Source organism: Pituophis catenifer, unplaced genomic scaffold (assembly GCF_029215685.1).
Source record: "Pituophis catenifer annectens isolate HBS135680 unplaced genomic scaffold, rPitCat1.0.hap2 SCAF_15, whole genome shotgun sequence".
NCBI lineage: Eukaryota > Metazoa > Chordata > Lepidosauria > Squamata > Colubridae > Pituophis > Pituophis catenifer.
In genome coordinates, this window is record NW_027256895.1 from 1932007 (window position 1) to 1945224 (window position 13218).

At 46.8% G+C, this 13218-nt stretch overlaps 1 protein-coding gene across 3 annotated transcripts in view; it reads left to right on the plus strand.

Moving 5' to 3' along the window:
• The first annotated feature begins 1438 nt into the window (after window positions 1-1438).
• POLR2A (RNA polymerase II subunit A) overlaps window positions 1439-13218 on the plus strand; it is a 37524-nt gene continuing 25744 nt past the window's right edge. For 2 of the 3 annotated variants that reach the window (XM_070954459.1, XM_070954460.1), the window contains exons 1-6: window positions 1439-1886; window positions 4771-4903; window positions 5228-5364; window positions 6161-6334; window positions 10813-11094; window positions 11262-11423. In XM_070954459.1, the coding sequence (XP_070810560.1) occupies window positions 1797-1886; window positions 4771-4903; window positions 5228-5364; window positions 6161-6334; window positions 10813-11094; window positions 11262-11423 (978 nt within the window). In that variant the 5' untranslated portion in view covers window positions 1439-1796. Of the gene's footprint in view, window positions 1887-4770; window positions 4904-5227; window positions 5365-6160; window positions 6335-10812; window positions 11095-11261; window positions 11424-13183; window positions 13214-13218 lie in introns of those variants that run through there. The other variant, XM_070954461.1, reaches the window with a different exon arrangement.

The following is a 13218-nucleotide window of genomic DNA, read 5'->3' on the forward strand; positions in this document are numbered from 1 at the left end:
GCCAGAAAGTCCTTCTCTGCCCCCCTTTCAATCTCCCCCTCCCCATATTGAGCCCCCCCAGCCTCCCTTCCTGCCCCCCAACTCTTTATTAACCCCCCCATTTCTCTATTCCCTCCAATTTTTTTCTCTCACCCCTCATGCCCCCCAGGTATCGATTCCCCTTCCCCCCAGCCCCACATTTGAGCCCCCCCATTATTTACGTCCTCCCTGCCCCCCAAAATCCCCTCCCCTCAGGCTTTCCTCAGACAACACCCCTTAATCTTCACCCCAGGACGGAGTTTCCCCCCACTTTCCTCTCAGAAGACCACCGCCTCCACAGCAGCCCTGACCCCCAAGTCGCCCCTCCGCAAATAAAATCGTCCCCCTCACAACTCCCATCAACTTCTTCTGGGAGATTAATTCACCCGCTCCGTCCACCTTCTTCCCGCAATTCCGCTAAATTGTAGCCCTCCGTTACCCCCAAGAGGCTCTTGGGAGCCTTTCCGCCAAGGCCCGATTCAATTGTGGAAGTAGGCCCCGAAGCAGCGCGCTTTCCTAAACGGGGTCGGCCGGCCGAGCGCGCGCCTCTCCGGGCCGAGAGAATCACGCGAGCGCGAGGCCTTGCAGGCCGCCGCCCGGAGCGTTCCACCCGCCTTCGACTTCGCGCTCGATAAAAGCTGGCTCTGTGAGGCACCCGACTCTCCACCCTCGGGGCCCCTTCGGCCATTTTCGGAAAAGTTCGGCATGTGGCCACACACCCCTCCCCTCAAGGAGCGGCTTTGTTTCCCCGCCTTTCGCAGCTCATGAATAGTCAATGAGGTGCGTCGAAAAACTTCGGGAAAGGAGCCTTCTTCCGTAAAGACTGTACCATTAGAAAAAAAGGGGGGTGGAGGAACAGAATAATTAAGAAAATTGTATATTCATCTAATTTGAGAGCAAGTCCTAATGAGAAGGCTTGGGCTATAGAATAAGCTTTCTGGGTCGTTATTCCTTCCTGAAATAACTTGCTGTCTTTCCAAAAAAAAAAAAAATGCTTCCATTGCATTACGGCCACCGAACAGAGTTTGTTTGAAAAACCCCAAGTAATTCCAGCATGCAGGCCAAATAACCTTTTATCCGAGCATTTCAGAGTAACCTAATTACTTTCCTAGTCCGAGTTGCCTTGTGCACATTTCGGATCTCTGTTCAACAGGCGTTTACAAAAAAATAAAATAAAAATTACATTTCTTTCCCCCCCCCCCAGATTTGGTTCGATCTTTCCTCCCTCTCCGGCGCCGCCTCGTCTTTATGTTTTCCCTCGGGCCCTAGCCACGCCCCCTCCCGCTCGGAGACGACGCAGCCGCAGCCCCGCCCCTTTCGGCGTCACCGCCCTTGCCGTTGTACTCCTGTAGCCCCGTGTCGGGGGAGCGAGGCTATATAAAGGCGGCGACGGAGCAGCTTCGCTCAGTCGCGCCGGAGAGCGCGGAGGGAGAGGACAGGAGGGAGGGGAGCAGCGGCCGGACGTGGTCGCGTGTCGGGAATCTCGCGTTTCTGCACGCCGATCTTCCTTCTTGCCGGCGTTGCGAGACGCGGGGGACGCTTCCCGGGGGTCGAATTCGGGCCGGCGGCGTAAAAAAACAAAACAAAACCGGACTGTTGGGGGGGAAAAAGACCGGCGGCTGCTTGTGGCTTCTTCCGGGCTGGTGACGGACTAAGGCGGAGGCAGAGCAGCAGCGTCGTCGTCACGTGACTCCGGGGAAAAGGAAGGGAAAGAAAGAAAGCAAAAAAAAAAGCGGCGGCAGCGGACGGGAAAAAAAAAGGGGGGGCCCGCCGCCAAGATGCACGGGGGCGCGCCCTCCGGGGACAGCGCGTGCCCGCTGCGCACCATCAAGCGCGTGCAATTCGGCATCCTCAGCCCGGATGAGATGGTGGGTGGCCCCAACGTTTGGGGTGGGAGTGGGTGGGATCCAAAGTTTTGCTTTTCCATCGGAATTGGGGGAGGGGGAGGGGGGGATCTTGGGCTACTTAGGGTGGTTTCTATCAACCCCCCCTCCAGAATCCCAAGAAAGTGGGGGGGGAGACACAGTTTGCAAGTTTTTGCTGCTTTGCAAGAAAAGAAAAAAAATGGGGAGGAAGGGTCTTCAGTTATTTAAGGGAGGAGGGAGGGGTTCTCCGACCCCGCCACTTTCTCAAGCGCCCCCACTTTTCTTTCTTGGGGACAGTTTGCAACTTTTCCCAAGTTGTCAGCGCTTCTTTGCAAGAAAAGAGAAATTGGGGTGGGGGGGAGAGAGTAGGAAGGGTGTTCAGTTATTTAAGGGGGGGGCTTCTCTGACCCCGCCACTTTCTCAAGCGCCCCCTCCTTCCCCCCCACTTTTCTTTCTTGGGGACAGTTTGCAACTTTTCCCAAGTTGTCAGCGCTTCTTTGTAAGAAAAGAGAAATTGGGGTGGGGGGGAGAGAGTAGGAAGTGTGTTCAGTTATTTAAGGGGGGGGGCTTGTCCGACCCCACCACTTTCTCAAGCGCCCCCTCCTTCCCCTCCTTCTCACTTCTCTTTCTTGGGGACAGTTTGCAACTTTTCCCAAGTTGTCAGCGCTTCTTTGTAAGAAAAGAGAAATTGGGAGGGGGGGAGAGGAGGACAGTAGGAAGGGTCTTCAGTGACTTTAGGACTTCTCTTGACCCCAACTCTCCTTTCTCCACCACCCTTTCTGGGGGGCTTCGCAAGTTTTTGCAAAGGAAAAAAAAATAGGGTGTGTGTCCTGAATTTTGGGAATTTGAGATGTGTGTGTGGGGGGGGATGTCTTGGATTATTTAGGGGTTTTCTATAACTCCCGAGCAGCCCCCTGCCCTCTTTTTCTGGAGGTTTTCGCACTTTTATTTTTTTTTGGAAAGTGCAAATGCTTCTTTGTGAAAACAAAAAATGCATTTGGGGGAGGGTCTTGAGTTACTTAGAAGAGGGGGGCTGTGATCACTCTGTTCTCCCAAATGCCGCCCCCCTTTTTTTGGAAGTTTGCAGTTTTTCCAAGTGCAAATGGCTCTTTTCCAAAACAAAAAAAGCATCAGGTGTCCGTGGCCTTCCTTTTTGGAAGTGGCTTCCCTGTGGATTGGGGGTCTCTCTTGCTCTCCCTCCCCCCGCCCCCCATTTCTTTTAATCCTGATTTTTTTTAAGAGAGGGGCTTTCTAAAAATCCTTGATCCTTGCCTAGTTCTGCCTTTTAAAAGCTTCTGCCACCAACTTTAGTTGTGTCTTCCAATTGTGGGTTATTCCAAAACAACGAAAATTATTTTATATGCTGCTCATCTGACTATCCATAGTGACTCTGAGCAAGCGGTTGGCAACATGGAGAAGGTTGTCATTTTGGTTGATTGATTGGTTTTATCATTTCACTGTTAATACTTTATAAGAAACTTTTAAGTAAATTTTGTTTATCAAATTTATATGCCGCTCGTCTTGTTATCCAGCATGACTGGGGGCAGGCAAGTTGGCAGCCTTGGGAATCTACAAAGAGTTTGCTTGCTGGAAATTCAGAGTGGTTTACTGAATTTTTATCCCGCCTTTATTACTTTATAGGTCACTCAAAACAGAGATTATTCCTAATCCTTTTCCCCACAACAACCCTGTGAGGTGGGCTGGGCTGAGAGAGAGAGAGAGAGAGAGAGAGGAACTGGCCCATAGTTGCCCAGTAACTACAAGCTTGGTTTCTTATGGAATCCCCATCATTTTGTATTATTTTTTTTACCTTTTTGTTACATTGTAAGCACCCAAAGTCGCTGCAGCAGTGAGATGGGCAGCGTATAAATTTAATAAGTAAATAAAACCCAGTCATCTGATTTGAAAGTATTCTGCAGGCTCAAACTTTTTTTTTATTCCACACTATTGCTTCTTAGGTTTCGTTTTGTTCAATCTTTATGTCTATTTGTTCAAAATTCTGCCAAGTCAGATTTTCAAACTCCCCTTCTCTTTTTTTCAAAAGCCCCTCTGTGTGGGGCAGCCGAGACTGTCAAACACATCTTTCTGCCAATGAAATGGGTAAATCCTTTTTTTTCCCCCTCCTGAGTTAGGAAAATGAATATTATCTTGTTAAACATGCAGTTTTGACAATTTGAAAAAATCTTATGGGGCGGTGAAAAAAAAATGGCAATCCCTTTGGCAGTAAATCTGATTTAAAAGAGATGACTAATCTAATCAGAAATTTAATTATTACTTACTGGTATTTTCAATTTATATAGAAATTATAACTACTAATATTCCCCCTTAATTCTTATTTCTACCTCTCTTTTTATTTTATTTATAAGCCACTTTTATTATTTCTATAAGACGGCAAATATATCCAACATACTTTCCTCCCATTTTCCCCACAACAATTCTGAGGTGGGCTGGGATGAGAGAGAGAGAGAGGGACTGGCTCAAGATCACCCAGATGGCTTTCATGTCTAATGTGGGACTAGAATTCCCTGTTGCCTGGTGATTGGCCCAAAGTCACCCAGGTAGCTTTCGCACCTAAGGTAGGACTAAAAAAAACTCTTGCCTGGCGATTGATCCAAAATCACCCAGCTGGTTTTCATACCTAAGGCAGGACTAGAACTCCCAGTTTTTAACCTGCTTCCTTAACCACTAGGCCAACTTGAATAAACATGATCTGCCTTTTCACTTGTAATCTTTTCTTCCCCCCCCCCCCCCCCGTCTCCCCCAAATATTAATTTCTTCTCTGCCTCGTTGGGGTTGCCACTATATTGTGGCACGTTCACACTTTTTAACCAAAGAACCGTCCTTCCCAGCATCTGACACTCACCCGCTTTTTGCTTGCAATTTCTAGAAACGGATGTCGGTGACCGAAGCAGGCATCAAGTACCCAGAGACCACGGAAGGCGGTCGCCCCAAACTCGGGGGGCTGATGGATCCTCGCCAGGGGGTCATCGAAAGGACTGGGCGGTGCCAGACGTGCGCAGGTGAGGACCCCATCTGTGCGGTGGGCCGATATGGCTGAGGACATCACTGCCTCCTGTTTGAGAGTGGTGCCGTGGCCTAGAGGTGGCGCTCTCGCGTCACAATCAGGAGGCCGTGAGTTCGATCCTAGGTAGAGGCAGATATTTCTCTCTCTGGGCACAATGTGAATATACCTGCTGAACAAAACTCCACACTGGCAACAGGAAGGGCATCCGGCCAGTAAAACACTCAGCTCCATTTAGTTGCCCAGACTCCACCCCGCGAGGGATTACGGGATCATTAAAAGACGATGATGATGATCACCGCCCTCTGTTTCTGTCTGGCAGGCAACATGACTGAATGTCCTGGCCATTTCGGCCACATCGAACTGGCCAAGCCAGTTTTCCACGTCGGCTTTTTAGGAAAAACCATGAAAGTCCTTCGCTGCGTTTGTTTCTTCTGCTCCAAACTGCTGGTCGACTCGGTGAGTAACGAGACACCCCCCCCCAACATGGCAGCTGAACCCTGAGCAAAAAAAGGTTGAAGCCAGGATGTTTAGCCCTTAATGACCACAGTTCAGCCCAACATTTCCGTGGCTAAGCGAGTTTTAAGCCCCATTTTACGAACTCACTTGCCACCGTTGTTAAACGAATCCCTGTTGTCGTAAGTGAGTCACGCAGTTAAGCAAATTCAGCTTCCCCATGGACTTTGCTTGCCGGACGTGGCAACCGTCATAAATACGAGTCACTTGCCAAGCGCCTGAATTTTGATCACGGGGATGCCACGACGGTCGTTAAGTGTGAAAAACGGTCCTAAGTCACTTTTTTCCAGTGCCGTTGTAACTTTGGTCACTAAACACTTACTATAGTAAATCGAGGACTGACTATACATTTTCTAAAATATATATTTTTTGAAATATTTTTTTTTAAAACCCCGGGACGCTGCGACTGTCATAAATACGAGTCAGTTGCCACAGTTGCAAGTGTGAAAAACTGCCCTCAGTCACTGGTCAGTGACTTTGCAAACTGTTGTAAGTCGAGAACTACCTGTATTTTATTTATCTTTTACATTTTGTATATTTTTCCATCTTTTTAAGGCTTGTAAGCCAAAAAGCATCAGAGTTACCTTCTTATAAAGACAGGCAGCCAATACATTTTTAGAAAGGAATAAAGGCAGAGATTGCCGAACCCCAGTGGTGGTGGGGTGCTCCGTGCCCCCTGCCCCATCTTGTGGGGCAGGGGGCATCATTCCCTGTATGTTTTCCCTTCTTTTCCTGGCAGAACAATCCGAAAATCAAGGATATCTTGACCAAGTCCAAAGGCCAGCCGAAGAAGCGCTTAACCCACGTCTACGATCTCTGCAAAGGCAAGAACATCTGCGAGGGGGGAGAGGAGATGGATAACAAATTTGGGGTGGAGCAGCCCGAAGGCGACGAGGACCTCACCAAGGAAAAGGTGAGAAGCCCCAACGTGGTGAGGAAGGGAAGTTGCTTTAGTCACACGCGCACACACACAAAACCCCCGAAAAGAGACTCTTATTCTATCCATAGAAAAATTTCAAATCTACTCAAGCCTGTTATCTATTTGGAAAAATATGCTACGGCTTCAAAGAACACAAAGCAGAAATGCTATAGAACTTCATGGCATAAATACCCGGAATCTGTAGAGAAGAACTACAGGCTGATGAAAGCAAAACATTAACCTGTCAGAGTACGACGACAGTCTCTAGAATTTGGGTATCAGTGTTTTATGGCAGCTGTACCAAACCATCCTAGCAAAGCTGCTCTTTGGATTATTTGAAAATACCTTGAACCAAGTTTAAAATCATGGTTTTGATTGGAACACACACACACACACCCCAGGAATTACAGAATTTGCTCACTCACGCCTTAGCTTCCTGAATAAGACACACAATTGTGGAATTGTTCAACATGGTGCTTGAGTACCTGGCTCATAAATTAATTAATTAATGAGTCTTCACTCAGGAATTTTCCCCATTTGGCTTGGTAACCTTTTGCGGGGGTTTCGGTCCTGACATCAATCAATCAGAATAGAGCTGAAAGGGAAGTTTCTCCTCAGTTCCAGGTTGCTTCTCTCCTTGGTTAGTTTCCTTCCATTGATTCTTGTCCTGCCCTGCCCTCAGGTGCTTTGGAGACTACTTAGACCCCACTCTTCTGGAAGATGCTATTACGTGTCGTCGTCTCCCCCCCCCCCCCCAAACCTTTATTTTCTTTGGACCGGCCAAACCGGTCCATATTTTAGTCTCTCGGCCTTTTATCATCTTAGTTGCTCTTCCCTGGATTATATATATATAATATATATATATATATATATATGGAACATTATGAACAAACGTAAAACACAAATACATACAAACACATATACATTAACACAATACTAGAACAAAAAAGAGACAAGAAGTCTGTCGACTAGCTCTTAAGAAACTCTCGCATCAGTGGTTAATTTCTATTTCCCTTATTTTTCCTTTGTCTTACAGTTTTCAGATTAGTTTGCTTTCACTTTGATATACTTGATACATTTTGAGCTGTATCTTTCTACAGTCATGTTAACCATTTGTTTATACCATCATACAACTCTTCTCATGTGACTAGTTCTATGGTTCTTAATTTGAGTTCTCCTGATGTCCTATGTTGTTGGCCCTATCCTTCCCTCTAGCCATAGGTACCATCTTTGCCAAACTAAATAATAATCGGTATCCTCTTTTTCTTGAAGCTCCTTAGTGAGCTTGTCCATCTCCGCACATTCAGTTATTTTTGCGATTATTTTTTCTTCTGTTGGTAATAGTTCGGATTTCCAATTTTGAGCGTACACTATACGTGCCGCTGTCAAAATGTGGATGGTAAGATATTTTATCTCTCTAATGTATTGTGGTGTAGTCATTCCAAATAGGAAAAATTCTGGTTTCATTTCTACTTTTTGCCTTGTTATTTCTTCAATTATTCTCTTAATCTCCTGCCAGTAGTGTTGTGCCTTCCTGCACGACCACCAGAGATGGTAGTATGTCCCCTTTTGTGTCTTGCATTTCCAACACATTGGTGATGTACTTGGAAACATTTTAGCCAAACGTGCCAGTGGGAGATGCCATCTATAAAATATTTTGTATAGATTGTATAGAATCCCGCGATGGTGGTCGCCCATGGAAGCACTAATCTACCCAAATACTATAGAAATAGGAAATATGAGGAAATACCAAGAGCTGCTGAATAGCGAAGGAGACCTATATACGAGACAAGAATTGGAAAGACGGGGTATAATTACTGATTGGTGGCCATATCTCCAAATAGAATCAAGATTTACGGCAGACCGGACGAATTGGATAAAATATTAAAAGGCAAGGATGAGAAAATGATATCAAAAATTTATGGATATTTAATAAAGTATAAATTAGAGGAGGAAACGGTGAAAGAAAACATGATAAATTGGGCAAGAAATATAGGTCACAATATAGAATTGGACAGATGGGATAAGCTATGGGCAGAAAATCTCAAAATGACAATGTCAATCCCATACAAAGAAAATCTATTTGTATTCTTCTTGTGGTACAATATCTTTTGTGCCCAGGTACAAAATCAAGGCTTAGCAAGGAATAATTTCTGTTGACACTGTCAATCACTCTTTCGAACACTCTTTCAATCAGCATTTCCTAATCTATCCTGAAAATCAATGCCTGATTATTTATACCCCGACTTTATTCCTTTAACAGCAAATATATCCAGCATACTTTCCTCCTCCTATTTTCCCCGCAACAACAACCCTGTGAGGTGGGCTGGGTTGAGACAGAAGAACTGGCTCAAAGTTACCCAGCTGGCGCTTTCATGCCTAAAGCGGGACTAGAACTCCCAATCTCCTGGGGATTGGCCCAAAGTCAGCCCAGCCGCCTTTCATATTGTTTTTGCTTTGTTTGACCGAAAATTAAATTGATTCACTCTGATTTTCAGCGTTGGCATGGTTTTGTACAGCATTGCCATTGCCGGAGCCCCTTTATGGAAGTTAGTTATTAAACCGGGCACCTTTTCCCTCGATAATAAAATACGAAAATATCAATATTTGTCAGTCAAGTCTCAATCAGAAATAATCGTCTCGGATTCCGTCTGCCTGTTGCCCGAGAAAACAGCTGTTTCCCTTCCCAAGGTCTGAATTTCCACCGGGAAATTAATAACGCAGACGTTTAACACCTGTGATACTTTAACCCGCTAATCTTCCAAAGGGGATTTCATCACACTGTGCGCGCGTGCCGTGCCCCACTTGCCATTTCCGTTTTGAAAAACGGATGCTCCGTGTTTGTCAACTCAGAAACAAGAGCTAGTTTTTAATTTTTCCCATCAAAATTTCCTTGCAGGTCACCCAAGGGCAATTCTGCTGATTGTGCCTTAGTTTTCTTCTGAATTAATGTAACTGATGCCCACTTAAGAGAAACCAAGAGGTCCCCAGAAGCCTCTTAGTCTAAAGGAGCTTTTTACAAATTAATTGGGTCTGAATTCTTCCTCAAATCTACCCGGCTTGATTGGGGTTTCCTGTTAAACTCAAAGCAAAGGTTGTGGTAACACACAATTAGGTATTAATAGGTAAGTGAATTTCAGCTTGGGTCACACGTTGGTTTGCTAACGTTCTCTTGGCTAACCCTTTTAAGACTTATTTGGATGAAAATAGAAGTGCTTGCCCAGAAGAAGAAGAAAAACTAGAGAAATATTGTCTCGAGGGAAAATATAAATTTCAGGAGAATTGGAGCACGGCTTTTGGGATTGATTTCAGTTCTACGCTGAAGGCTCTCCAGCTGCCTTTTTTTTTTACATTTTTATTTTTATTTTTATTTTTATTTTTTTTTAATTTGATTTATATGCCGCCCTTCTCCGAAGACTCAGGGCGGCTTACAGTGCGTTAAGCAATAGCCTTCATTCTTTTGTATATTTTATACAAAGTCAGCTTATTGCCCCCACAACTGGGTCCTCATTTCACCTACCTTAGAAAGGATGGAAGGCTGAGTCAACCTTGAGCCTGGCGAGATTTGATCTTACTTTAATTGCAGACAGCTGATGTTAAATTACAGAGCTCTGTCTGTTGAGCTATCCAGGCTCCTATTTTTCCTTCCTTCCTTTCTTTCCTTCTTTCTTTCTTTCTTTCTTTCTTTCTTTCTTTCTTTCTTTCTTTCTTTATTTATTTATTTATTTATTTATTTATTTATTTATTTATTTATTTATTGTCAGATTTATATGCCTCCCTTCTCCCATAGGACTCGGGGCAGCTCACAACAATAAAAACAACCCGACAATAAATAAGAGTTAAATAATATTAAAACCAATTCAAAATCCCCAGTCCCCAAGTTAAAATCCACAACAGATCAGGGAAGTCGGTGAAAAAGGTTGGTGCGGAAGGTTCGGAGGTCGGGGGCCGTATTGTTTTTATAAATAACTCAAAGCAGTGCACAGACCTAACCCGCTTTCCTCCTCCTATTTTCCCCTCAACAACAACCCTGTGAGTTGAGGTGGGTTGGGCTGAGAGAGAGGGACTGGCCCAAAGTCACCCAGCTGGCTTTCGTGCCTAAGGCAGGACCAGAGTTCCCATTCACCTGGTGGTTTGCCCAAAGTCATTCAGGTGCCTTTCATGCTTAAGGCGGAACTAGAATTCCCATTCTCCTGGTGGTTGGCCCAAAGTCACCCAGCTGTCTTTCGTGCCTAAGGCAGGACTAGAACTCACCGTCTCCCAATTTCTAGCCTGGTGCCTTCCCCATTGGACCAAACTCGGGAAAAACAGGAAGAAAAGAAGGAGTATTCGCTTCGTCCATCCTCTTGAGTTACTTTGTAAACAAGGGTGGGATAAAAAAAAAATTATACTGTCCCAGAGAAAGGGTTTTTTTTGCACCCGGGTTTCCTTTCTCCCCTCCCCCCCAGTGATGACTTCTTCCCTCCCTTAAGGGCCACGGGGGCTGCGGGCGCTACCAGCCGAGGATCCGCCGCTCGGGCCTGGAGCTGTACGCCGAGTGGAAGCACGTGAACGAGGACTCCCAAGAGAAAAAGATCCTGCTCAGCCCCGAACGGGTCCACGAGATCTTCAAGCGGATCTCGGACGAGGAATGCTTCATCCTGGGCATGGATCCCAAATACGCCCGGCCGGAGTGGATGATATGCACCGTGCTCCCTGTCCCTCCGCTCTCCGTCAGACCGGCCGTCGTCATGCAAGGCTCGGCTAGGAATCAGGTGGCTGCAGGCGGCTCTAGGAAGGGGGGTGGGGAGGCTTGATTTGAACCCAGACCCGAATTCACAGCAGGCCTGGACGCCGGCTTAGCGTCCATCCAAGCTTCCAGGGGGACCATAGGGCTGCCAGACGCTGACCCCCAGCCCCTTCCCTCCTTCCTTTCCCCTAGGACGACTTGACTCACAAGCTGGCCGACATTGTCAAAATCAACAACCAGTTGCGGCGGAACGAGCAGAACGGGGCGGCCGCTCACGTCATCGCAGAAGACGTCAAGCTCCTCCAGTTCCACGTGGCCACCATGGTGGACAATGAGCTGCCCGGGCTGCCCCGCGTAAGTGCCTGAAGAATGGGTAGGAACAGCCCTAAGGACCTTTCCTTCCCCCCCGTCGCCCCCCCCCCAAATCCTGGCCATCATATTTTAGAACACGGCTTCTCCATCACCACCACTTGGAAAATGGGTGGACTTCAGCTGCCAGGATTCCCCAGCCAGCGTGTGCCCCCCCCCCCTTGGGGTTGTATCTAGCCCAATGATGGTTAACCTTTTTGGTGCTGAGTGCCCAAAGCGTGCACCCCGCCCTCCCCCCCCCCACGCCCCGTCTTGGCTTGCAGGTTGGTGCAGGAAGCTTTCCAGGCCCAAAACGGGGTGCAGGGGGGCATGTGTGAACCCCCCAAATGCTATGCGAGTGCCCCCCCCTCAAATGCACCCTGTGCATGCACGGCACAGACCCAAAGACAAGCTGGCCAGCGGGAGGCACACGCATGCACATTGGAGCTGGGCTGTGGCGATGGTTGGCGTGTCCGCAGAGAAGGCACTGTGTGCCACCCATGCCACAGGTTCGCCATCACGGACCTAGCCCATCTGGAGGGCAGTAGATTGGGGGGCAATGCTAGCTTAGCCTAAGCGAGCGTTTCTCTTATCTCAGCCAGTGAAAGATAGGTGGAGCTCAAATTCCCAGAATTCCCCAACCCAGCAAAGGGCTTACCAGAATTCAGCCTGGATAGAATCAGAAGGAAATGTGGCTTCCTTTATCGCATTTTTTTTTTTTTTTTTGGACTGGGTAATTTTCTTAATAGACGGAATGCGGTCGACATAATATATCTTGACTTAAGCAAAGTGGAAAGAAAAAAAAAAGCTGTCTGGGGGAATCCTGGGAGTTGAAGTCCATCCATCTTTGAGGTTGAGAAAAAAACATTGCTTTTAGGGCAAAAGACTGCATCTTTGGACTTAACCCTTCCTTCCTCCAGCTTTGCTGGCTGAGGAATTCTAGGAGTTGAAGTCCACAAGCCTTAAAGTTGCCAAGGTTGGAGACCCCTGGTCTAGATAGGAAGCGTTGTGATCTTAAGCTGTTAATTGAGTTGACCCTCTGAATTTCAACATTGTGAAGGTGTTTCCCTTAAATTGGTTATCACCTTTAAAGCGCTCCATGGCATAGGGCCTAGCTATCTGCGAGACCGCCTGCTGCTACTGACGACCTCCCATCGTCCCGTGCGCTCCCACAGAGAGGGCCTCCTCAGGGTGCCATCAGCCAAACAATGTAGGGGGGGCTCCCACCCTCTGGAATCAGTTGCCCCCGGAGATAAGGAGAATCCATGACCTCAATGCCTTCCGTCGTTCCCTGAAAACCCATCTTTTCCAGCAAGCCGGGTTGGCTTAAGAAGAAATTTTTAAATTCTTTTAATTAGTTTATGATTTTTTTTAACTTTCGGGCCAAAATTTATATATATTTTTAAATGTTTTAATATTTGTATTCTATGTTTTTTATCTTGGCTGTACACCGCCCTGAGTCCTCAGGGAGAAGGGCGGTATATAAATTGGAAATTAAATTAAATTAAATTAAATTAAATCATTATTAAGGAAAAATTATAAGGCTGCCCAACTCACTCCTGGTGATGGAGGGGAGTAACTGTAAAACCCAATCAAAAGTCCTAAACCCACAATCCCACCATATCACCCTGGGGTCTCCGGGCCCCGTTGTCGAAACCATGTCTCCGGGGCCTTTTTTGGAAGAGTGTCAAAAAAGTGGGGACCGAGCTGATTTCCACGGGGGGGACGATGGGCAGTCGAGTTCCTCAATTGCAGGATGAGACCCCCTCCCCCCAATCTAGGACGGGGCCGTGAAGGTAAA